Consider the following 27119-nt stretch of genomic DNA (forward strand, 5'->3'; position numbering starts at 1 on the left):
AGCGTTCTGATGCTTAGGGTGGGAAAAGAATGTTTTAGAGTTTTTTTGGGTAAATCTCTCTGCATCCCTCCAGCCATGTATCCTTCTTTTTTAAAAATCTGATTACAGAAATATGTTAATTGTATAAAATGTGATTACAGAGATTAAAATCACTTGTAATCTCATCACCGAATGATAATCACCCTTGACTTTTTTGGTCTCTTTTCTTTCTGTCTCATTTCTGAGTAAATGAATACCTATAGTTGGTTAATTTATAAAAATGGGATCATAGTCACTGATACGTGGAAAGCTGTAAGATTGAACTGAGTGAGTATAGATGAAAAAGAGAAGAGGCTCAAAGACTGAGTCTTAGCTAGGGCACAATTAGAAAGGTTGAAGAGAAGAGGAACTAACCAAAGAGACTGAGAAAGAGCAGCCAGTGAAGTGGAAGGGAAACCAGGAGAGTGTATAGTGTCTGGGAAGCCAAGAGAAAGAAAGTATTTCAAGAATACTGAGTCAGTTGCTATTGATGGGTAAAGAGAAATGACCATTGGATTTAGCAAAATGGAAATGATTGGTGACCATGAGATGTTTCCATGGAACACTGTAGGCAGAAGCTTGACTGGAGTGGGACCAAGAAAAAAATAAGAGGAAAGAAAATGGAATCAGAGAAACAGACAAACCTTTGAAAGAGCTTTGCTGTAAAGGAAAGGTGAAGAATGGAGGAGTAGTTGTAAGAAAGTGTTTTTTGTTTGTTTTTAAAGTGAGATAAATAACATCTTGTTTGGATGCTAATGGGAAAGATCTATCAGAAAGGGGAAACTGAGGGTGCAGGAGAGAAGGGAGAGAATTACTGGAACAATATTACAGAGTAAGGTGCTGGCGTGGAAGAGTTAGCCTCAGAAGGAATCATGGGCAATTCATCCACTGTTACAAGAGAAAAGGCAGGGTATCTGTACACAAAAGTGTTTAGGTGGGTAGAGATGCTGGGAATTTGTGGACATACTTTTCTGATTGTGCTTATAATTTCTCAGTGAAACAAGAGGAGAAGTCATCTGAGAGTGAGGGTGGAGACAGTACTGGCAATTTCAGAAGCTAAGAGAATGCTTGCTTTGGCAGCACATATACTAAAATTGGAACAATACAGAGAGGATTAGCATAGCCCCTGTGCAAGGATTATATGCAAATTTGTGAAGCATTCATTAAAAAGGGGAAGGAGAAGAAGAAGAAGAAGGAGGAGGAGGAGGAGGAGGAGGAGGAGGAGGAGGAGGAGGAGGAGGAGGAGGAGGGAGGAGGAGGAGGAGAGAGGGAGGGGGAGGAGAGGGGGGGGAAGAGGAGGAGGAGGAGGAGGAGAGGAGGAGGAGAAGGAGAGGAGCCAGAGATAAACACTGGGAGCTAGAGGAGGAGGAGGAGGAGGAGAAGGAGAGGAAGGAGAGGAAGAAGGAGAAGAAGAAGGAGAAGAAGAAGAAGAAGAAGAAGAAGAAGAAGAAGAAGAAGAAGAAGAAGAAGAAGAGGAAGGGGAAGGAGAAGAAGAAGAAAGAGGAGGAGGAGAAGAAGAAGAAGAAGAAGGGGAAGAATAAGAAGGAGAGGAAGAAGAGGAAGATGTAGCTAATAGGAAAGTATGAAATAGTTGTCTAGGAGAGTGAAAAAATAAATTCACTAGAGCAATATAATATGATTGCCAGGCATCATCAATGGCCCACTTGAAGTACATAGTCACAAATTTAAAATGAGAGCAGTCAGCATGGTTGTGCTTTTACCCCAAACACACTGAGCCACCTAGATGTAGACACAGAGTAGGCAGAGATACAAATGAGATCAAAACTCAGATTTTGGTCAAATGAACAACATTTTCTCTATGATTTTACAGCTTCATTCTTCCTCAAATTATTTCTTTCATGGAAAATAGGATGAAACATATTTCTACCAATACAAAACTTCATCAATATCTACTCAATACTTGCCTCTTCATTCTGGTCTTTCAGTTTCATGGTCATCAGTTTCACTGTCTACCCATTCTGACCCTTCAATTTGATTCCTCAGGTGAGTCATCCAAGATTTTATCAACAGTTTTCACACATTGATTAATTTCTCCTTCCTTATCACTTCCTTTTGGGCTTTTTGGCTTAGTGAATTCTTGAGTATCCTAAGGATAACATCTTTCCATGCTTAATCTTGTCCACAGACCCTTTTTCCCTACCCTTGAGTAGGACCTGGGAAACATATGAACACCTGATGGGACATAATTTGTTCCTAACTCAGCTCAAACTTTTTCAGAATTAGTTTGTCCAAACAATGACATAATTTCCAATAAATATCCACTGATATTGTAATGATCTTGATCTATCTTTGGAAACACTTTTTACATGGGAAGAAAGTTTTATAGAATTTTAATTAGAAAATATAGATATTACTGTTTTATGTACTCAGGTTTAAATCAGAGGAAGCTCATTATTAATCATGATCTGATAAAACTGGAATTTCAGAAAGGTGAAACAATGGAAGTAGGGAGAATAGATGGAAGTAGAAAATGCTAATGATAGGTTAGAAAGTTACCCATGGTGCAAGAAACTTAAGCGAGACAAAAGAGTGTGTATAATTGGCCATGTTTGATCAGCTAAGCATTTGATGTTTGTAATACAAAGAAAAGCTTCTCACTGAGACAGTCCACACTGGTACTGTGCCTGTTAGGTTTCCCTTTATTCAGATGGTCTTCAAAGCATAGTAATGCCTTGATTTTTAAGTAATTTTAAGCAGAGTATGAAATGAATGGTTCTTGAGTCATTTGACAAGTTGAATTTTAAAAATCTGAATCTTTAATATGAGTATTATCTAAACAAATTCTGCTTAATTAACTGCTTCATTGCCCAGAAGTAGCAGTTATTTTATCTGAGTTTTAATTAATAGCTGGGTGCCCTTTGGGACTCTGAGAGAGGAACTTCCAACTCTGATTCCAATCACTATGTTATATCTGTAGTATTTTTGGAAACATAAAACAGTCAGTAAGTGACACACAGCAGGAAAGAGTCCATCCTTGGAATCCTTAGGGGTTGGAGGAGATTTTTGTTCCCATCTGACTTTTCTCCAGAGCCACTAAGGAATAGGAGGCTGAGAGGGCCAGGGTTCCTGCAATGACTGTGGTACAGCATCTTTCAGTCCTCAGTCCCTGAGCCAGGAGGAAAGAAGCACCTCTGACCGCTCCTCCCAGTGAATTCCATAGGACCACAGAGGAAGGGGTGTGGTTGAGCAAACAACTCAGAGTGGAAGAAGATCCTCAGTAAGAGCGAGTAGAAGTTCCTCTGGGGGGACCAGGCCCAGCTTTGTGCAGCCACTTTGGGTTGCACACTAGTTGAGGGACTCCCACTTCCTGTGGAAATTCTAATTGGGTCTATGGAGCTGTTTAGAGGATCCTATTTTTCTTAGAACCTCTCTTGCCCTCTCTCCTTCTTTCCACTCTCTCAACTGGATTTTCTAAACCTCTTGCGTTGATCTATGCCCATAGTACAACCCATGTATCAGTCAGTGTCCTCCAGAGAAACAGAACCAGTAGAATACACACACACACACAATTCCGTTATTTTAAGGAATTGGCTGATGTGATTGTGGGGATTGGCTAATGTGAAATCTTGCAGGGCAGACTGGCAGGCTGGAAACTCAGGCATGAGTTGATGGTCCAGTCCTGAGTCCAAAATTTGTAGGGCAGGCTGGCAGACTAAAAACTCAAGCATGATTTTATGCTACATACTTGAGACAGAATTTCTTCTCCAAGAAATCTCAGTTTTTGCTATTAAGTTCTTCAACTTATTAGATGAGGCCTATTCACATTATCAAGGTCATCTCCTTTACTTAAAGCCAACTGATTGTAGATGTTAACCACATCTATAAAATACCACTGCAGCAATACTTACATTAATGTTTGACTGAATAAATAGATAGCATAGCCTAGCCAAGTAAGACAAACCATCATACCTCCATATAAAAGTAATTACAAAAAACCTATATTTTATTGGGCATTTACTATGCACCAAATATAATGCTAGGCACTTCACATGAACTGTATTATTTAATATTCACAACCCTATGAGGTAAGTATTATTAATCCTGTTTTACAGATGATGATACTGAGGTTTAGAGCAGTTATGTAATTTGCTTAAAGTCACACAATGAGTAAGCCGTTGAGTCAGGATGCAAACCTAGGCTTGTCTGACTCCTGACAAGTCCATGTTCTAGGGAATCTTTTTGGTCTCGAATAGATCTCCTGTGTATGCTTAGTCCCCAAGTCTCTGGTGAAATCACGGAAACTACCTCAAAGCCAAGAGCCCCAGGTCTGAGTGGCCAGTGCACTCACTGTTATCCTCAGTTCTAGCTCTCAATTTCCAAGACCACATGAATTTCCAGAGAAATTAGCCCAGATAAATTCCGGTGGTGAGGTTAAGCAATTTAAGAGTGAGAGGAAAGCAAACCTAACCACTCACTCTGGTTTCAAAGACAACACCCACAGGCTGAAATATCCACTCTCCATGTTGGCTTGTCTAACATTGCCCACATTCATAATCTGCTACATTATCAGGATTTTGCAAACAGACTCTCTTAACTGTTAACATTTGAATCACTAAATCCTTCAAGTTTGTCTTTGAGGCCCACCTCTTCTCAATTTTCTAACTTTTTCTCTCTTTTTATGATTATCAGAAGTCTGTTCATTGCCCCCATATTTTCTCCTTCATAATCTCATTCAAAACCTCTTCTTAAGAAAGGAAGGTTTAAAATTATTCACTCCATGGTTATCTTTACCAGCAGTATTTGTATTTACATTTGAATAAAACCTTTACTTATTTATTTATTTAATTTTTGCTCACACCACGCGGCTTGTGGTATCTTAATTCCCTGACCAGGGATCGAACCCTGGGGCCCAGCAGTGGAAACGTGGAGTCCTAACCACTGGACCGTCAGGGAATTCAAGCCTTTACTTAAATGACTAGATTTCTTGTGTGTGTGTGTGTGTGTGTGTGTGTGTGTGTGTGTGTGTGTGTGTGTTTTAATTAATTAATTTATTTATTTTACTTTTGGCTGCATTGGGTCTTTGTTGCTGCGCGTGGGCTTTCTCTAGTTGCGGGGAGCAGGGGCTACTCTTCGTTGTGGTGCGCGGGCTTCTCATTGCAGTGGCCTCTCTTGTTTCAGAGCACGGGCTCTAGGTACGTGGGCTTCAGTAGTTGTGGAAGCCCGAATGACTAGATTTCTGATCACGGAATATTAGGCAAGAGCTGAGGAGGCATTTGGTAGCTATGGAGCCTTCAGGCTGTGGTATTCTGAAAAATCCCTTGTTATCATTTGTCTGCGCCTACCTTGTTTATGTCTAGCTCTATTCAGGAGAAACTCCTTTTGTGTTCAGGTACACTGACACACTGACACTTTCCCCCTATCCATTTCAAGAGATAAACCTGAACACTAAGAAGATTATGAAACATTAGCATAGAAACTGGGTTTATATGTATTTCCATTAATATTTCCATCAGTACTGCTAATAAGAATGAACATTGAGTATTCATTTAATTCTCACTGTAACTCTGGGAGGTAGGTACTATTATTATTGCCATTTCTCAGATAAAGAATTTGGGGCTCAGAGTGAAGTAAGTCAGAAAGAGAAAAACAGGGCTTCCCTGGTGGCGCAGCGGTTGAGAATCTGCCTGCCAATGCAGGGGACACGGGTTCGAGCCCTGGTCTGGGAAGATCCCACATGCCGCGGAGCAACTGGGCCCGTGAGCCACAACTACTGAGCCTGCGCGTTTGGAGCCTGTGCTCCGCAACAGGAGAGGCAGCGATAGTGAGAGGCCCGCGCACCGCGATGAAGAGTGGCCCCCGCTCGCCGCAACTAGAGAAAGCCCTCGCACAGAGACGAAGACCCAACACAGCCATAAATAAATTAATTAAAAAAAAAAAAAGAAGAAAGAGAAAAACAAATTCTGTATGCTAACACATATATATGGAATCTAAAAAAAGAAAAAAAATGGTTTTGAAGGACCTAGGGGCAGGACAGGAATAAAGACGCAGACATAGAGAATGGACTTGAGGACATGGGGAAGGGGAAGGGGAAGCTGGGACGAAGTGAGAGAGTGGCGTGGACATACATACACTACTAAATGTAAAATAGATAGCTAGTGGGAAGCAACCACATAGCACAGGGAGATCAGCTCGGTGCTTTGTGACCACCTAGGGGGTGGGATAGGGAGGGTGGGAGGGAGAGGCAAGAGGGAGGAGATATGGGGATATATGTGTATGTATAGCTGATTCACTTTGATATAAAGCAGAAACTAACACACCATTGTGAAGCAATTATACTCCAATAAAGATGTTAAAAAAAAAAAAAGAATTTGGGTCTCAGAGAGATAATAAGCCCTGGAGCCATGCTGAAATCTAGAAGCTGCTCACCCTAAAACCTAGGCCTTCACAGGTACAGCTTAACATTCACCCCAGAGAAACAAGGTGCAGAGGAATAGAGTAAATTATAATAGAGCAGAACATAAATCAGTTCTGGGGAGATTTATCAAAGTTGATACTTGGGCATATCAGAATTCCATTCTTAAGCCCCAGTTAACTGCTTAAAAATGAGATATATTTCTCCAAAATTTTGGAGATGGAAGAGAAAATTTTAAAAAACACAATTAGTAGATTCTTTAAGGCAATACAAAAAAGCCAATTCTTGGGACTTCTCTGGTGGCACAGTGGTTAAGAATCTACCTGCCAATGCAGGGGACACAGGTTCGAGCCCTGGTCTGGGAAGATCCCACATCCTGCGGAACAACTAAGCCTGTGTGCCACAACTACTGAGCCTGGGCTCTAGAGCCCACGAGCCACAACTACTGAGCCCACGTGCCACAACTAATGAAGCCCGTGCGCCTAGAGCCCATGCTTAGCAACAAGAGAAGCCACCAGACCTTGCTCGCCGCAACTAGAGAAAGCCCGTGTGCAGCAAGGAAGACCCAATGCAGCCAAAGATAAATAAGTAAATAAATTAATTTTTTTAAAAAGCCAATTCTTATTACATGGGTTTAAATTTCCAAATTATGAAGTTAGGCAACAATTACCCTTCTTTTTGACAGGAACTGTCAGGTTTGACAATCCGTGTTAGGCAGTCCTCTACCTTCCATAAAAAATTCTCTTTGAGGATTAGTTCAGATTCAGCTGGGGAACCCCCTTTCCTCTCAGAGAGCTCAATCCCTCAGTTTCTGAGATCTGTAAAATACAATGTCCTAATCAAGGTTTCTGTTAATTCCCAGTGGCTTCTGATTTCATGGCCATCTCTGCCTTTGGCTCATATTTTGGGGCTTGCTGTTTTTGTTCGTCTTTCATTAATGCCTTCCCAGAACTCAGCCCTTCATGAGCTTTCACAAGAAATTCACTTCCACCAACATTTTGTGAATTTTAGTAGACTTCGCTGAAGATATGTGGGATCATGGTGAGAGGTCAATTCGTAGAAAGCTTCACTTTTCTCTCTCTGCTTTCCATTCTCTCTCATCTACCCTACTCCCTTCCAGAAGCAAAGCAAATTCTTCACCTGGCTTTCTGCATAGCAATTTAGCAAGCTTGATGCTTGAACATGTCCTTGGGATCTCACTCTTCACACCAGCACCTTAACCAAGTATTTTCTTCTCAAGTGCTGTCCTTGAGAAGAATTCTGGTAGGAAAAAAAAAAGTTATCTACTCTGTTACAGAGAAAAAACTTACTTTGCTCTGGGAAAAAGGACTTATGATTCATTAACAAATGTGTCAATTAATGGTAACAGCAAAATTTTAAAAGTCTTCTATCTAGAAAGTCATGTTAATTTTATACTTTTGGCAGATGAAAAATTATTCTTATACTTGTGGTTTTAAACCAAAGAGCCATTTTATACATCTGAAACTAACACAATATTGTTAATCAACTATGTTCCAATATAAAATAAAAATTAAAAAAAAATAAAGCAAAGAGCCATTTTAGACTTTTTTTTTTGGACTGGGCCTTTACTTCACTATGCCTGGGATGACACCATGTTTTAATGATTACTTCCATGATTAAATGGCCAAAGTACGCACAGTGAACTAAAAGCAAAGAAGTTAAAACTACACTTAAGTACCCATACTAATGCTGATCAGAACCTGTTATTCCAATGTAAACACTACAATTACATTGGTTGTATGAGACTTGAAGTTTAGCAAAGTTCAAAGACTCTCAATTGCACCCACTCAAAAACCGAAGATAAGACTGTAATCATCAAGCCAAGTCAGGAAGCCAAATGTTGTTGCGTCATTGCAGATAAGGAACTAGTGATGGATTTAGGATTCCTACGTGGCAGGGGCCTGGGACAGGCAGCTTTCTATGGGGGAAGGTAGGGTGGGAGAACAGGTCTCGAAGCTGCATTTATATAACACTTTACAGAAATTGAGAAAATACTAATTGTCTATTCAATGACTATGGTGCTAATGAACATTGTGCAGATACTAAAGCCCATTCTCCCTCTTTGACACTACCCTGGCCCTGGGGCCCATAATGGTCTGGAGTCTTTCTGGTTTGGTGGTTTCAAATTTAAAGCTATCCCAGAAGTGATTCAGTCACTTAAGGTCTTCAGAACATACAAAGTCACTACAACTGAACCTCAGATATTCTTGAAAAGGTGTCCCACACTAAGCTGGTCTTTATCTCAACCAAAGAGTGGCAACAGGTATTAATGGGTTAAAGAGATGGGGCAAAAATTAGGAGACAGTGGGCCTAGGCGATACAGTCAATTCCGTGCTGGAGGCAGAATGTCCATCTGTGTATTATAGAAGATTGAAATACAAAGGACAGTTGTGGCACACATATAGGTCATCTCATATTTTAGGGCCAAACATAGAAGTGCACATGGATATGAACTGTATAATGTCTATGAAGTCCTGTGCTTACTTCCTGTTTTGTTTTTGTTTTGTTTTTTTGTGAAGTCACTTACTGACACCTACTGACTGTCATTACCCACGTTCTCTCCCTGAGGCATTCCTCCCTATCCTCCCTACCCCACCTGAAACATACACACAGACACACATGCACAAACCCTAAAACTGACCTGCTCCTGCCCCTCTGTTAGTGGAAATAGAGGAATCTTTAAAAACTTCCCCCAGCTTTTCATTTGCATCCTCCTCCCATACTTCCCATATTTTGGGACAGTAGCCAGTAGCTGTGCCCTTCTTCAGGTACACTTGGACAGAGAGGAGAAAGTCATTTGTTCATTTCCCTACTGGCCTTTCTCTCTTGAAATACAGCTTTATCTTCTGGCAGCTTTCTTTCTTTCTTTCTTTTTTTTAATAAATTTATTTATTTATTTATTTTTGGCTGTGTTGGGTCTTTGTTGCTGTGCGCGGGCTTCAGTAGTTGTGGCACGTGGGCTCAGTAGTTGTGGCTCATGGGTTCTAGAGTGCAGGCTCAGTAGTTGTGGCTCATGGGCTTAGTTGCTCCGCGGCATGTGGGATCTTCCCAGACCAGGGCTCAAACCCGTGTCCCCTGCATTGGCAGGCGGATTCTCAACCACTGTGCCACCAGGGAAGCCCCTCTGGCAGCTTTCTGAGTGCAATCCTCCTTCTGGTGCACAGAGGCACTGCAAGCAATACCAAACTACCCATAATCAACTGTAAACTTATAAACATCAAAAAATACCTCACGTGAAATTAAAAGATGAACAATCATGCGTATCCAACTACACAAAAGAAGGAATATTTGAAAATGAAGACAGTTAAGAAAACGTTTGGGATGTGTGGTCAGAATACATTTATTGACTTTTTAATTGCTATTTTAAATTTTATTTAATATAGTTTTTTAATAGTAGAGGAAAGAAAAGAGCAAGAATTCAGTCCTGGTTGAAGTCCCTTTTAAAGAGGTGGTTATAGAAGCTGGAAAAGAGCCACGAAAGGTAGGACCAGAGGGGAAAACCAGAAAGAAATTGAATATTTCTTTTTTCTGAGATACTCTAAGCATAACTTGTAACATGAGCCCCAAAAAAGTACAGTTATTATGTAGCACAGTTCCATACACACCAATATATTTGTTGTTATAATTATTTTATGGTTTCTCAAAAATTGGTTTAATTAGCATAGACGATTGTTTTGTTTTGTTTTTTTTTGTTTTTGGCCACACTGCTTCCCCAACCAGGGATCGAACCCATGCACCCTGCAGTGGAAGCACAGGGTCTTAACCACTGGACTACCAGGAAAGTCCCTAGAATATTGTATTTTTAATAGATGTCTGTAACAATCTCTCCCATTCTACATGTGCTTCTAGAACCATGCCACTTACTGGGTAAGAGGTGAAGTCCATGCCTCTTCTCCGCTTGGGTGGGCCTTTGTGACTGCCTTGTCCAGTGGAGTACTGTAGAAATCACACTATGCCATACACTTCTACCTTGTTCTCTTGGAACTCTCAGTCTAAGAACCAAGTCACCATTCTGCGAGGAAGTCATAGAGAGGCCCACATGGAGAGGAACCAAGCTCCTAGCCAATAGCAAGCCCAAATTACCAGCCATGTCAATGGGCCATCTTGAATGTGGATCCTTCTGGCCCCAGTTGAGCTGCTTTAGCTGATGCCAAATGGACCAGAGCTAAGCTGTCCAAATTGAGACCTGCCCAAATTACAGATTCACAGCAAAATAAATGAATGATATTATTTTAAGCCTCTGTTTTGAGGTAGATTGTTACATACCAATTGATAAATGGGATAATCAGAATAAATGATCAGAGATTATCATGTGCCTATCATGATATTATTCTCATTTCATTTATCATTCAATTTATTGCATACCAAGCTCTGTTCTTCATGCTGGTGATACAGCAGTGACTGCAACAGATAATGTCCCTCCTTTCCTTAAGGGAGTGCTTGCTGTAGGGAGGGCAGACAGACTATTAAAAAACTAACAAATAAATTGATAATTGCTAGGTGCTAATAAATGCTTTGTAGAAAAAGCAGTCTATGGGGAATAGAGAGTGATGGAGTGTTCTGTATTAGATGGAGTGGTTAAGAAGGGCCTTTCTGAAAGGAAGACAATTGAATAGAGACTTGAAAGAAGTAAAGCAGCACATTCCATGAATATCTGGGGGATGAGCTATCAAGACAGAGGGAATAGTGCAAAAGCTCCAAGATAGGCATGGCTTCAAGGCCAGAAAGTTGGAGTAGAATGAGGAAGGGATGGAATGAGAGGAGATGAAGTCAGAGAAACATAGTGGCAGGGACAGACCCTGTAGGGCTTCATAGGCTATGGTGGGAACTTCAGCCATTGAAGGGTTTTGAGGACAGAAGTGACATTATCTGACATATTTTTAAAAGATCAGTCTGACTGTGTGGAGAATAGATTGTAGGAGTGCAAGGTTTGAAACAGAGAGAACTGCTAAGAGGTTAATGCAATGATCCAGGTAACAGATGATGGTAGCTTAGACCAGGGCATGAGAAGTGGTCAGATATTTTATCTACATATATGTATAAAAGTACAGCCACCACAGGAGTTCCCTGGTGGCCTAGTGGTTAGGATTCTGGGCTTTCATTGCCATGGCCCAGATTCAGTCCCTGGCTGGGGAGCTGAGATCCTGCAAGCCATGTGCTGTGACCTAAAAAAAAAAAAAAAAAAAAAAATACAGCCACCACCAGGATATGGATGTGGAACTTGATTAGAAGAGAGGCATCAAGTATAACTCTAAGGCTTTTGATGTTATTTGCTCTATAGCAAGTACATTTCATGTACTTGTCCTGCCCTCCATTGGAGCTCCTAGAGTCATTTTGAGTATTCACTCATCTAATGGCTATGATGCCAGTGCCAAGTGCCATTCAAGACACTGTGCCTTTAATCACAGACTCTTCAAGACGCTGACCCCTCACAGAAATGCAGGAATGACTCAGAACATTATGACCATCGCTTTGAAGTTGTCTGTAACAGATCTAATTACACCTTTTTTGTTAGCAATATTTCCTTGAAGAAGTTGACTCAGGAAATAGGGAGAATCCAGAAGCTGGTTTTACTGTCATGTCCTAAGGGGACAATCAGCCACAATAATTTATGTTGTTTCTCCCAAAGAACTTGGTAGGCTTTCTTGTGTGTACCTTGGGTCCTCCTTATATTTCCGAAGTAACTAAAGAGGGAGACAGATATTATTAGTGTCATTTAACAAGTGGAATCTCAAAAGGATTTATGGAGTTTGTCATTAGTCATACATTTTAAGCCTTGAAGAACTGGCAAAATAAGACTATAGTTAATTTTGATGGTTCCAGGAAAGAAGAAGACACATACTTTTAATTCCCAGGTAGGTTCCTGACCACTTAACAAACTCCTAGCCAGCTGCTTCTTTCCCCTAATATCATACCCCCATGGATTTTGTGGCAGTAATAGATTTTACTAGGTGAGCAGGTAGGTGATAACTGCCCTGCAATCAGCGCTGACCTCTAAAGTTTAGCAATCCCTAGACATTCAAACTTTTTCTTAATAACTTACTATAAATCTAGTCTCCAGGAAAACATGTAAATATTACTGAATCATTTAAACTTTTTGACTTTCATGTATTAACTAACCATCTAATAAAGTGGTTCTGGACTTCTCAGATTTGTCCTGAGACTGTCTTCTTTAGCTTAAAGGGCTTCTCTCCTACTTCTAATAATATGGGCTTCATCTAGTGAACAAGCTACGTTCCTTAGTTCAAACTGATCAGAATTTTGTTAAGTCTTAATTTTCTGGAAGTTTGTAAAGCTTCAGGTTCATTTTGATAACTTAAAAGATGACAACAGTTTACTAGCTGCAGTTTCACCTTTATTTTTAAACAAAGTCAATTGTCGTTAGTCTAAGCCAAAGAATGTTTACCCCTTAGTCAAACAAAAATACATCAGGGAATATATTCCAAAGTCAAATATACACATTTATGAATTTTTTAGAGTACAAGGTCCTTCTTTTAGTACAGTTTTAAGGCAGGCTTAGATTCGAAAAATCCTTGTGTTCCACTGTGATTGGCTGTGGCATACTTTTCTTCATCTGTAAAATGGGGATAATGAACTACTGCTAAAGCAGTTTTGAGATTAAATGAGAAAATGTAGTAAACACTTAGCATAGACTCTGGCACTTAGTAAGGTCTCAGTAGATGTTTGCTATTTCTAACATATATGTAGAAATCCTCCAACTCCCTTTCTATTCCCCATTCACTAACCTCCCAATCAAGTCTGAGTCATTGAGGCCAGTCCTGGAAGAACAGGCCAATAGGGAGGAGCTCAGACATTTCAAGTCAGGTGATCTTTGGTGGTTGTGATGTTTCCAGAAAGTACCTCCCCTTAATCCAGGCAAGAGGCGCCCTTGCCAGGCCCCTTGCCCTGGTCCTGTACTTAATAAAACCCTGCATATCACAAACACACAGAAAAGTAAATTTATCAAGGAATGTGTGGCTATGGCTGCCTCTGTCATTTAGGACTTGGCATTTAGCTCTCACCAGAAACTCTAAGCATCTGCCCTGGTAATGAACACCTTCCAGGCCCCAGGGAATTGCTGTTCCACATTTCTTGTGCTGTGTCCTCGACACAAAAGGCAATTGTGTCTGAATGTCATGAAGGTTTTAGGTTTGTGCTGTTGTTAACATTTGAAACAGATACTGCTTTGGAGTACAGGAGGATTTGAGTAAGGGAAATTTTTTTTTAGGAAAGACAAGAAAACAAATTAACTTGTTGAATTCTTTCTTTGTGATAACGTGAACACAGAAGATTCTGGAATAATGAAGTTTCATGATGGAGTAAAGCCAAGCCTCCAATTTCTTGCTTATCTTTATGTTCCAGTTCCTGGTTCCAGAGGTTTTTCATTGTGTTAAAAGTTAGATTTGATTTAGACCAGACGTGAGAGGCTGTAGAAGAGTAAAGTGAAACAACAGAAGGTGCTCAAATAATGAGCAAATCAGTCTTCGGCAGAAAAAAGTGAATTTTAAATTTGTGCTAATTTTTTAATATGTAGTATTACTTGCTTTTAATCACAGTACAAGTGTTTAAACCCCAAACAGATCTAATTTGTAAAAATATGAAAAAAATTGTAGACAAATTTTTTTCTAAATTGAATGAAACTGCATGAGGAATATTCAACAAATGTGACACTCTAGTGAAATATAAGGAAATTAGAAGAAGGAAACGGAAAAGTTTGCATGAATTTGAAGAAGAAAACATGTACAAATAAACCTAAAACTAATTTCGATAGAGATTATTTTCTGACCCTGATAGGTCAGTGTATATAGTCTGATTGAAAAGACATTTGAACAAATTGAGCAACATACTACTATTTTTGTTTTCCTTTATTACACCCCATCATTGAAATATTGTAAGAAGAATAACAAAACTTGGGTGGATGTGGATATTATTGCAAGAGACAGAGAAAATTGCAATAAAACTGGCAGTGGTTTATATAATATCAAAATATCTGGTAATAGTTTCTATTGTATTCTATTGAAAACAATAATTTATCATATATGACACCATTATATTGTTTGAATGTGATATGTGAAAAATCCTGGTTCATTTCCAAATCTAAGTATTGCCTTATGAACATTATTTAAAATTCCAGTTTCTCTTGCTTCAGCACAGCGAAGTTTCTCCGAATTGAAATTAATAAAAATTATTCAAGAACCACAATGACCCAAGAAAAGTTGTCCAATTTGGCCTTCTTATATGTAGAACACAAATGACGAGCTATCTTGGTGATGACAACACAGAGATTTTGCTGAAATGAAGAGATAAAAAGGAAGTTTTATGGAATAAATATATTATAATTTATGAATTTTGTATGTCTTTATCTTATTAGTGATTCAAACATAAATAGCCTATCAACAGAACACCCAGACATGCTCAATCATAATTATGTTTAATTGTCCTTGATATTTTGCTGACTTTCAGTCCCATAAAAATCATAGCTTTATACATTTTCCTGTTAAGAAACAAAGTTTATTCTTTCATTGAAGACTAATTATTTTTTTCCTAGATAAAAATACAGGTTTAAGGGACTTCCCTGGCAGTCCAGTGGTTAGGATTCTGCACTTCTACTGCAGGGACCACTGTGGGAACTGAGATCCCACATGCCAACCGGTGTGGCAAAAAAAATACAGGTTTAAAATGTTTCTAATGTGTTGATATCAAAAGAGGGGATCCAACCATAAAGGAGTTTACCTATTTGCTATTCTTCAGTGTATAACCATAAAGTCATGTAAAGCAAAAACCAACTGCAGGGACTTCCCTGGTGGTGCAGTGGTTAAGATTCCACACTCCTAATGCAGAGGGCCTGGGTTCCATCCCTGATAAGGGAACTAGATCCCACATGCATACCGCAACTAAGAGTTTGCATGCCACAACTAAGGAGCCCGCATGCAGCAACTAAGACCCAGCGCAACCAAATAAATAAATAAAAAAAATAAATATTAAAAAATCTGTCATCATCATGATTTAATTAAAAAAAATTGCAAAGAAAAAACATTTTGAGATAACTTAAGATGCTTTTTGATCATAATTATGGTGGTTTCAATAAAGAACTAGCTGATTAGGGCAGTAGGTAGGTACCTCAAATTCATAATATATGAATATATATAACATATATGGGAAAATAAATATGGGAAAACTTTCCATATTTTGTTGTTAAATCTTCACTACCACAACTAAAACTGCTGATTTATTTGATAAAACTGAGCTTGCTTTCATTTCCAATAATAAAAGAAATATTTCCTATTCTAACAGGAATCAATGTTTTATTTTTAATAATTTCCCCATTTTTTTTTTTTTTTTCCTCTGGCCACACTGTGCTGCTTTCGGGATCTTAGTTCCCCGACCAGGTATTTCATTGGCAGTGAAAGCACTGAGTCGTAACCACTGGACCACCAGGGAATTCCCAATGTTTTATTTTTTATCTTGAAATAATTTCAAGATCACAGATTGGTTGTAAGAACAGTACAAAGAATTTTCGTATACCCTTCTTCCAGATTCCCTATTGTTAACATTTTAACACGTTTGCCTTATCATTTTCTTTCTCTTTACGTATATGTATATGTGTACATACACACAAATGTAATTATTTTCTGAGTCATTTGTTGAGAGTAAGTTGCTGAAATAATACCTATTACTCCAAAATAGTTCAGAGTATATTTCCTAAAAAATAAGAACACTCTCATATATAACCACAGTTTGCTTATCAAAATAAAATTAACATTGATCTATTACTACCATCTAATTCACAGATTCCATTCAAATTTCACTGATTGTTCTGAGAATGTCCTTTGTACAAAAGAAATAAAAAACCTTCCTTTTTCTTTTTTTCCTTTCCTGTCCAGGATGAAGTCTAGAATCACACATTGCATGAAGTTTGTCATGTCATTTTGGTCTCTTTTAATCTGGAATAGTTCTTTAGTCTTTCCTTATCCATCACGATTTTGTCACTTTTGAAGAATGCAGACAGTTACTTTGTAGAATATCCCTCAATCTGGGTTTGTTTGCAGTTCCATCATGTATCAGACAATTAAATTAGACTGTGTTCTCAGTGCATGATATAAGGAGGCACACAAAACTGACTTGTCCCATTACTGTGATTTTTAAGTATTACTACTTGAACAAGATTATGTTGGTCGAGGGTGCTGGACAAGTTCCCCCTGGTTTCTGGTGTCACCAACTGCATTGGCTAAGCCAGCCATGCTAGCCACAACCCCCCAGCTGCAACCAAATGGAATAGGTTCACATATTTTAATTTTGTTCTTATAAAGGTTTATAAGTTAAGAAGAAGCAACATAAGAATAAAACATTTAATTGTGTTAGCTTGCTTCATAACTTCCAAATATTCAGGTTAATGGTATGTGCGCCTTCATATGTACCCTTGCCCTAAAACGTGCAAAAGTTAGGGCTGGACCTATTTCCAGGTAGACTTTCCCTCTTGATGATTCCACCTGCAATGTAAGCAGGGCCTGACCAAGACACGTGGCATGTTTCGTAGGCTAATAACTTGATGGACTACCAAAATGAAGGTCTTATGTATTTTCTATAAACACAAATTGTATGCCTCTTTCTTTACATTTCCAAAAGCCACTCGACAAAGATGGAACCACACTTGCCTGTGAGGAATGTTTTAGCATTTCTCCTTGAGGGCTTTGTTGACCTTGGCCAGGGGGGACTCAATGTAAATTTTTCTGGTTATAAAAGGAATTACAAATTGAAACCAGAGGAAACTGGCCTCACGATTCTTATTTTTTTCAAGTGGCAGTTTTTTGGAACCACTTAACCTGGTCATTCTGTTCAGCAGACCCTTCTCCCAGCTCTGACACTGAGCAGTTTACATGCTGATTCTTTCCTGCTAGATTAAACTCATACACACTCATGTCCCAAGAGCAGGCTTAAATCATTGGAGGATGGGGGTACAGAGTTAAAATTCATTCTAAGGATGGGTATATTTTAAATTGCTGTGCCAGTATGTAATTTGTCTTTTTTTCCTGGTGGAGTCAGTAAATTCCACTATTGGGAAAATAGAATTTGTTTTCTACGTTCCTGAGACCTTTTGGCTTGGCTTGATTGAGGCCAAATATAAAATGTAGACTCCCAGTCTCCAAGCCAGCCAGTCTGATTTAGTAGAGGTGGTGAATATTCAGATATTTGCATTTTAACTAGTACCCAAACAATTCCCATGCAATAGCCCAAAGACCACCTTTGAAATACTGTTGGGTGAGGGAATACTGTTTTTTGAGGTGCTTTTTTGTTTGGTGGGTTGGTTGATTGGTTCTTCTCAGTCTCTGTGTGGAGAATAGGGAAAAGACACGTTCTTAAGTTGCAATTAGTTTTAAAAGAATGAAAAAAAGGACTTAGAAAAAAGTTATGTTGACTAGATGAGAGTGATGGAGGGAGGGAAAAGGAAAAAGGCAGTCAGGGATCAGGGAAGACGATGGGGGGAGAGAGTAGTAGTTTTTTTGTTTTTGTTTTTTGTTTTTTTACCATTTAACAAATACCGAATACTCACTGAATCTGAGTACTGTGCTAAATGCTGGAGATTCAAAGGTGAACTTGACAGCAGGGCCCACCCTCAGGGAGTTTACAATCTAGGGTTGGCTGAGACAGGTACAAAGGTGCTGTGGGAAGCCCCCTAACCCAGGCTTGGCTTCCTGAGGGGGAATCTGCATGCTCTGGACCCGGAGGAGTAGTCAAGGAGGGGGCAAAGGGGCTCTAGAGCTAATTCATTCTATTTAATTTTTAAACTTCTTTTTTTTTTTCTTGCTTACAAAAGTAATAATGTTTCTTATGAAACAACTTCCTAGCATAGGAAAGTGAAAGCCTTTTACAATCCTCCCTGGTACTGCTCACCGCCCTTCCCTGTCGGATCACCAGTCAGGAGATTTGGGACCCTACGACTTTGAGGATTTGTTCCGGGAAGGCGAAGTCCAGCATCAGTCCTCCCACCAGCAGGGGGTGGCGTACTGCAAGCCAGGCGGCCGGCGGGTCTCTCTTCCACACGTCGCTGGCGTGATCGTCGGCGCTACATACTGCGCCTGCGCACGCGCCGCGGCCTTTTTCCCCCCCCGGAGCCGTGCTGGTTCTGCAGCTCAGTGGCGGCTAGAGCTTCTGTTCTACAGGATGGTGAGTGGGTATCCCGGTCTCGGGGCTACAGATGCACGGGGGTTCCCTCTCCTTGTCCTAAAGGCCACCTAGGTTCCGTCTCGCGCGGCGCAGGAATCGGATGCTGTTAGATTGCCGGCTCTGCCGTGGTCGGGCTGCAGCTCCCAGCGTGGCCTTAATGGCTGCCACGGCGCACAAGCGGGCGGGGGGGAGGGGTTGAAGAAGAGGGGGAGTTGGGGCAGAGGATTGGGGATGGGGTGAGTGTAGTAGACAAACGGCAGGGGTAGTGCTGGCCCGGCAGAGGGGGCACCGGCAGGCGGCCGGGACGCGGAGATTTTGTGGAGTCAGTCTCAGACTAGCTGGGGGTTGACTGAGTGGAGACGGGTTGCGGCTCCTCGGACCCAGCTCCTCGGACCCAGCTCCACCCATGACTGCTTGGTGGGTTTTCCGGGAGAGCGTCGGGGCTGGCAAGTTGTTCACAACCTGTGTTTTGGGGCCGAAGAAGTGGCTTTTAAGTCACAACCGTCAGTAGAACCTGGAGGCTGTGGTGTCTGGGCCTCGAAAAGAAGCTCATTTAGTTTGGTATGCGTCTTTTGCCTCTTTAGATTGTCGCTGGCTCCGCTTTTTAATGATTCTTCGGGTGGGGTGTTGCTTTAGTTGGTAGGGGACAGTGTTGTTTTAATCGGGAGTAATTGCTGAATATATCCTTGGCCAGTTATGTTTTGTGGCAAGTAATTTAGGCTTTTGAAAAACGTTTGCGGAAAGAGGGAAATATTAGGTTAGGGTCTCGAAATGGGACAGTGTTAAGAACAGATTGACATTTGCAAGATTGCTGTCTTGAACAGTGTTTTGCAGAAGTTGGGCACTAGGATTATTGCTGGTCCAATAGGAAACAAAAGTTGAGAGTAAGTTTAAGAATTTAAAATCAATGTGTCAGCTTTATATCTGGTGAATATAATAAATTGGCCTGCATTTTGTATGTTTTTTCATTCCATTTTTCCTGCTGATTCATTTTTATTTTGCTTTATAAAACTGTCAGTCTTGACAGATGGAAAGTAGAAGAAAAAGTGATTCTTGACCTCAGATTTGAGAAGGTAATGGTTGTCTGGATTCACTTTTGAAGTTTAAGTGTTATTTTGTTACACAGTTAACACAAATGTCAAAAGTATCAGAAGCTAAAACATTTATCAAAGTTTTAATAACATTCTTTTATCTTAAAGGGGTTTGTTAAAGTTGTCAAGAATAAGGCCTACTTCAAGAGATACCAAGTGAAATTTAGAAGACGGCGAGGTATGGTCAGGTTTTCATGTTCACGGCATGAAAAGAATCTGCTTTGTAATGGAATAGACTTTTTTAAATTATTTTTTTCTTTCAGAGGGCAAAACTGACTACTATGCTCGGAAACGATTGGTAATTCAAGATAAAAATAAGTACAACACACCCAAATACAGAATGATAGTTCGTGTAACTAACAGAGATATCATTTGTCAGGTAAGTTGTATTCTAGACTCAAGTAATGGATGGTAACCTCCACCCCCCCTTCTGCCCTCACTGTGGTAGAAAAGTTGTACTTGGGGAGCAAAACACACGTATGCATTAGGTCCATCTAGTCTAGTGCCTGGCACTCCAAGGAACATTAAGTGAGTAGTTCTTTTAGTAGGTCTGAAGTTGGAGCCTGGGAAATTGGTACTGTAAAAAATACTCTGAGGATCAGCTGTTTGGCAATCCTGACCCAGTTTAATCCCATTCACTTTCTAATTGGCGGGGATGGGGGGTGGGGGGCGGGATTAGAGAAGTTCATGGTACTGTGCTATTTTTGTGGGGGTGGGAGGGTAAATTTGAGACCCAGTAGAAGGTTCTTGCCCATTCCAATTCCAGTGGGATAATAGAATTTATCGTGGACTAAGTTCACTTATCCAATACTTTGAAGAGGTAGGTAGTTGTGAATGTTAAATTAGACTCTTAAGATTATTTTTATTCCTGCTTACTGTTCGAAATAGGTTTTAGTAAATACTTACGAAGGTGTCTCCCATGTAAAAGACTTACAGAAAGTGGCAATTTGCTCCTAGAAGGTAGTATTCTGGGCTTTTACAACTAGGAAAACTTTTCATACTTGAGATTTGGAGGAAACAGGCACATCTATTTTCTGGGCAAACTAATTTGTTGGTTGTGAAGGCAATCTCTTCCTCCATACCTAAGTTCAGATAACTAAATATTAGGTTTTCTGAAACATTGTTGGACTTAGATATGCTCACTTTAAAAGGTGTTTGAAATAATCAGGGATTCCTTTTTGATTTTTCAGAGTGCCTTCTTAATTCACCAGCTTTCCCAGCTCAGGGTCTTTTCAGTATTTCTCAGAAGTAAGGAACTACAGTATAACTTATTCCAAAGGTATTTTAATATTCGATGTCTGTGGTAATTTGAGACTTACGTACTGTGAAATTAGTCAAACATACTTACAAACTCATAAACCTACCTTCTATAGTTGACCAAGCCATAATTGTTGTTGAAGGTGAGTGGGTTTAACAAAGACAGATCTTAAGTGATGCAGATCTGCGTCTGTTTTTTTGTTAAATCTTTTGAAAAAGAAGGCACTTAGGACAAGTAATCCACAAAACAGTGAAAACAGATTGCTAACCTGGTTTTTCTCTTATTGTAGATTGCTTATGCCCGTATAGAAGGAGATATGATAGTTTGTGCAGCTTATGCTCACGAACTCCCGAAGTATGGTGTGAAGGTTGGCCTGACAAATTATGCTGCAGCATATTGTACTGGCCTGCTGCTGGCACGCAGGGTATGTACAAGATTACTTTAAGTGATGTATTTTGGAATTAGCTCACTGGAGTTGTCTGCAACATAGATGGTTCACACATGGATAAGATACCTTCAGCTAGCTGTGGGGAGAGAGGAGTGCCTCCTGTTGCTCTGTGGCTTATAAGGGCGTCACCAGGGAAGATAATTTTATATAAATACATTGTTTAAGACAGAGATGTACTTTATAATCTGGGGAAGGCTTTTTTTCTGTTTTCTCCCGTTTGTTGGGTATATCTAGACCAATAGAATTTTTTTGCATTGATGGATATCTGTAATCTATGCTGTTTGATACGGTAGCCGCTAGCCACATGAAGCTATTAAGCACTTGAAATGTGTCTAGCGCTACTGATAACTGAGTTTTTAACTTAAATATGAATAGCTGGTTGTGGCTAGTTGGTGACTATATTGTTGGACAGATCTAGTCAGAAGTGTAGATCTTACCATCAGCGTACATTAAAAATGCGGACTATACCCCACACCTTCAGAATTTATATTCTGATAGGGTGTCCAGGTGATTTATATGCGTGCTAAATTTTGAGAAGCAGTGCCTTAAGCTTTTGAGGCGGGGTTAGGCATTGGTGGGGGGATTCATTTTTGTTTTAATAATCTTTGCCTTTGGGTGGCAACATTTCCTATAAAAGGAAACAAAAATGTGATCTTCACCTTGTTTTTGTTTTCTGACCTTGTTTTGCAGTGGAATTGTTAAGCATGCATCGTTGTTGGGGACCCATATCTTCATTGGTTATAAACATGTTTGGGTTGGGACATTGTCTTTTATATGAGCATCTTGGTGCAAAGGCACTATAGATAACTAGCAGAGTAGTGGCACATATTAACATAGTGGCAGGGTAGAGCCACAGAAGGTTCTCTTCACAGGATCCTACTCAAAATATTTTAATCAAATTACAACTGCATATGATAATATTTAATATTTGGTTGTTGAATTATAGCTAAATATGACTGAGGAAAGGTGGAGATTACTTCCCTTGAGTAAATATAAGAATCAGATTTAAGTATCATGTCCTAATTGATTGCTACAAAAATCAAGTATGGACAATGTAGCAGATTCAGAAACTGTTAAACAGTTATACTTGTTAGTAAAATTGGATGTCTGAAATTTCTTTTTGTGGCATTTAAAAATTGATATTTAAAAGCAGATTGGGATAAAGGGAAAAAGTGATTTGGAAGGAAATTTTTTGTCAGGTCATTAAAGTTGTGAATTTTGAGATATTGTTGTTTGAATATATTCTAACAAGCATTTAGATTGGCTTCTTTGTTAATAGCTTCTTAATAGGTTTGGTATGGACAAAATTTATGAAGGCCAAGTCGAGGTGACTGGAGATGAATACAATGTGGAAAGCATTGATGGTCAACCTGGTGCCTTCACCTGTTACTTGGATGCAGGGCTTGCCAGGACTACTACTGGGAATAAAGTTTTTGGGGCCCTGAAGGGAGCTGTCGATGGAGGCTTGTCTATCCCTCACAGGTAATAATAGTATTCAAGGCCTCGTTGCCTGGACTCCAGTACTGCACTGTTTCTAACTGGTTGGGCTGTGGAGATAACTGAACCAATTAGAGTAATAGTAGCTATCATTGTGTACCTGCCATGTGCTGGGTACTGTGCAAAGGGAACCTTGCAGGGTGGGAAGGAGCCGTAACATGATTTATAAATGAAGAGACGGGTTCAGGGGTAAAATGATTTGTCCAAGGTTTTAGAACCAATAAACGGAAGAGCCAGTGTTGAAACCACTACCTTTTGTGTGTAGCTAAGTTTTGGTTAGAAATGAGCAACTTGATTCCACCAGTACTTGCCCTATTTTTTTTTTTTTTAATTCAGAATGAAAATTTGTTTACTGAGTTATGGGGAAATATGGACTCTAGGGGGAAAAAAAGTTTGAGAAAAAGACATAAATTTTTAAACTTTCAACTGGAAATAAGAGTGTAGGCTGTTCTTAGGAGCTAATAAGTGGGTTGTTTCAATTTGGTGGTTCCCTTGGTTTGAGTTAATGATGATTATTGTTGAGTAGATACATCTTAAGGTGATTTATTAGCTTAGGAATATTTCAGTGGTTGGTGATTTAACAACCAAAAACTTTCTTTTTCTGGCTTGCCTTTTTTTGGGGGGGGGGTGGGGTAAGTGATAAAATGTAACCTAACTGGAACTTACTTTTATAATGTAGGGTGGGGTTTTTTGGCGGGGGTGGTCTTGGCAGTTCTCATTCAAGGCACCTGTTAAGTTAAATGTGATCTGGAACAAATCACTTATTACCATGTACCCTGAGGCACCACTGAGAAACTGTAGGATTTAGGGAGAGTAATTTTGAAACCCTTTGCTATGAAATAAGGAGAACTAACTTTATAGTGTGGCCTTGGTTCATTTAATGGTATTTAAAGGTGCTTGTGGCATGATTTTCTATCCTGGAATTCAAACATTAGCTGCTGAATGATGATATCCCACTAACTGAGCAGTCAGTAGTTGGTCCTTTGGTTGCATATGATGCAATTAATTGTTTCAAGACGGGACTGATGGCAGCTACTGAAATGAATTCCTTCTAGTGAACTGATTTCAACCAATATATACTAAAACATGGAAAACTTTATTTCAGTACCAAACGGTTCCCTGGTTATGATTCAGAAAGCAAAGAATTTAATGCTGAGGTACACCGAAAGCACATCATGGGGCAGAACGTTGCAGATTATATGCGTTACCTGATTGAAGAAGATGAAGATGCTTACAAAAAACAATTCTCTCAATACATAAAGAACAACGTAACTCCAGACATGGTAAAAATTTAACTAAAAATACCTGTATTGGTAAATTTATAGAACCGGGTTTCCTACCTGTTTTGAGTGGGTATGTTAATACAGTTTTATTTCAGGTTAACAGTTAAAAGTTGAATATGGGCATGTTAAAATGAAATTGGGATGTTGGACCTAGGGTAGGTTAAAAGTCAGACAAGATACTCTTATGAGGAGCTAGACTTGTCAACATGCTTTTAGGAATCTTTTAGATGCTGAAGGATGGCAGGCTTCAGGCATCCAAATCTAAAGCCTTTGGTGGCTTTTATGCATTTGGCTGTTCTGTATTTATAAATTTCATTCATGTTGTCATAATCTACTCCCATACGAGGTGCTAGTTACTAAACTTCACTCATTTTGAGGTCATGGGGAAAAAAGGTTCTTTCTTCATCTTAGCAGATAAGTGCTATGTTCTGGACTTTCTCAGTGTTTCAGGCATGCACACAAAAGGGGAGATGTACAGATTCTATCACTAGTTCTGTGTGATGTTGCGAAAGTGAAGGGACCCGTGTTTTCAAAAGTCAGTTTAATGTTGCAAAGTTTATCACCCCTAAAGTTGAGTCTCAGGGCTCTCTCTATTAATACATTGGGGTAATTGATGATGGCAGTGCCAGTTTCGATAGTGAAGGCATAGAACACAAAAATCACAGATTATTATAAACCTATTACAAATACAGAATTATATGTAAATTGCTATATGTCAAGCAATTGTTTTTATTAGGTTCTTTTCTGTTGCTGCATAGTTTGTATTTGGCATACCTATGTCTGAAAATTATTTTTAAAATAGAATTATAATTGGGGGAAAGATCACTTTCTGTTTTTGCATTATTTTCCTTTGCTAATGAGCTTTATACAAATGCATGTAGTAATTGCATTTTAAAAAATTAATTAGTTAAATTTATTTTTGGCTGCGTTGGGTCTTTGAAGCTGCACACGGGCTTTCTCTAGTTGTGGCGAGTGGGGGCTACTCTTCCTTGTGGTGTGCATGCTTCTCATTGCGGTGGCTTCTCTTGTTGCGGAGCAAGGGCTCTAGGCGTGTGGGCTTCAGTAGTTGTGGCGTGCGGGTTCAGTAGTTGTGGCTCGTGGGCTCTAGAGCACAGGCTCAGTAGTTGTGGCACACAGGCTTAGTTGCTCCGCGGCATGTGGGATCTTCCCAGACCAGGGCTCGAACCCGTGTCCCCTGCGTTGGCAGGCGGATTCTTAACCACTGAGCCACCAGGGAAGCCCAGTAATTGCATTTTACTCACATGGAATGAGTAGTTTTAGAGACCTGGATTACCTTGATTCATTCTTTAGGTAGGCTGTAATTGTTACTGAATTTCACACATTTTACAGTTTCTCTTCATGACTTGATCTTCCATGTGATCAATAGTCATTTGGGGGGTGGGTATTGAAACACTTCAGAGAGTTGCAGCATTGTTTTTTGTTGAATTTTAGAACAAAATTCTCATTAATGTTTCTAATTGGATAGTGGTTTTCTATGGAAATTCGCACCTCTTTCTGATTCCACGGAGGCCTGATACTGCTGCCAGATACTGGTGATTTGTGGTAGTAGATCAAGAGGTTTCTGGTATGGGATCCTGGGAATAACTTTTGAAAAGACCTATCAGAAATCAATGGAAGATAGAAATATGGGGAACGTGGGAGGACAGAGATGTATTTGGCAGTTGCTTGTTAGTACGTATATTCTTCATCTTAACATCTTAAATACTGGCATGTATCCATACTTGAATGAAAGAATTTAGGTCAGATGGCTTTAAATGAGCATAAAATGTGTTACTACAGAAAACAGTTTGCTTTAAACTTGAGTGACTCATGAAGTATAGCTGAATTATTCAGAAATGCATGCGAATTTTTCTTGAGGAAGATTAAGTTATGTTTTGTGAATAGTGTCAATTCATATTGCTTATGGTAAAAACTGGGACTTTCTTAGGAAAAGATGGGTTACAAAAAGATACCAATATTGATCTAGCTTAGCTCCTTTTGAGAATCTGGCTTAGAAGGACAAAATAGAGCAAGCAGTAGAATAGTGTGTTTTATTACTGTTTAGGGCATATGAAATGAAACCAAGTACTGTTTGCTTTGCTTTGTTTCAGATGGAGGAGATGTATAAGAAAGCTCATGCTGCAATACGAGAGAATCCAGTGTATGAGAAGAAGCCTAAGAGAGAAGTTAAAAAGAAGAGGTATGTGTGTCACTGTTTTTTGAAGAGAAAGAGGTTGGGAGGGGTTCCTGCCTTGTTTCATGTCGCTCAGACTCTGAGTGAAGTTGTGCAAACTCGATCACTAGCTCTGCATGATGTTGCAGAGGTGAGGGGAACCAGGTTTGCTAAAGTAATTGTGGTGGTAGAAATGTATTAGCCTTGGATGCTACCGAGGTGGCCCATTCTGTCCCAGTACATTGTAACTGTCAATTACTGCATTTTTTAATAGGCTAAGGAAGAGAACAGGTATTGGACTTGGATTATTTGACCTCCATTTTATTACAAAGTGTGTCTTTTTCAAAGTTAAATATTCTCTATTCTCTTTAGCTATGGTTTTTAAAATTTATGTCCCTTTCTCTCCTTTTTACTTTGTTCTGTAGGTGGAACCGTCCCAAAATGTCACTTGCCCAGAAGAAAGATCGGGTAGCTCAGAAGAAGGCAAGCTTCCTTAGAGCTCAGGAACGGGCTGCTGAGAGTTAATAAACCAAACCACAATTTATATGAAGATTTTTCAGATAAAGACAGTAATAAACTTATTGAACAAGTAGCTGTTTCTGTGTTAAGCTCTTGTTAATGAAACTGTGGGAAATACCTGAAATTGACAGTATTTTCCTTCCAGAAACAAGTGTAGCTTTTTCCAGAAAATCTTACATATTGCCTCAAAGTTCATACCTTGGGCATCTGTTCTTCCTGACAGGAGTTATCCCTTGAATTGTATGATGTGCAGCTGTCCTTAAAAAGTCTGGC

The 27119-nt window shown here is 39.6% G+C and overlaps 1 protein-coding gene and 3 non-coding genes across 4 annotated transcripts; all 4 read left to right on the forward strand.

The window, feature by feature from the left end:
- The first annotated feature begins 1086 nt into the window (after nucleotides 1–1086).
- On the forward strand, nucleotides 1087–1189 carry LOC118887071. The gene has a single exon (XR_005017879.1). It is a non-coding gene; the product is annotated as a U6 spliceosomal RNA (small nuclear RNA).
- Nucleotides 1190–18475: 17286 nt separating this feature from the next.
- On the forward strand, nucleotides 18476–26919 carry RPL5 (ribosomal protein L5). Its single transcript, XM_036853202.1, has 8 exons — nucleotides 18476–18577; nucleotides 19777–19846; nucleotides 19932–20047; nucleotides 21216–21350; nucleotides 22654–22856; nucleotides 23977–24154; nucleotides 26266–26354; nucleotides 26753–26919. The coding sequence occupies exons 1-8, from the start codon at nucleotides 18575–18577 to the stop codon at nucleotides 26850–26852; spliced, it is 894 nt and encodes a 297-aa protein (XP_036709097.1). The 5' UTR covers nucleotides 18476–18574; the 3' UTR covers nucleotides 26853–26919.
- Nucleotides 23809–23904, forward strand: LOC118887188. The gene has a single exon (XR_005017911.1). It is a non-coding gene; the product is annotated as a small nucleolar RNA SNORD21 (small nucleolar RNA).
- Nucleotides 26440–26572, forward strand: LOC118887223. The gene has a single exon (XR_005017927.1). It is a non-coding gene; the product is annotated as a small nucleolar RNA SNORA66 (small nucleolar RNA).
- Nucleotides 26920–27119: the final 200 nt, after the last annotated feature.

This window comes from Balaenoptera musculus, chromosome 1 (assembly GCF_009873245.2).
Source record: "Balaenoptera musculus isolate JJ_BM4_2016_0621 chromosome 1, mBalMus1.pri.v3, whole genome shotgun sequence".
In the NCBI taxonomy this organism is placed as follows: Eukaryota; Metazoa; Chordata; class Mammalia; order Artiodactyla; family Balaenopteridae; genus Balaenoptera; species Balaenoptera musculus.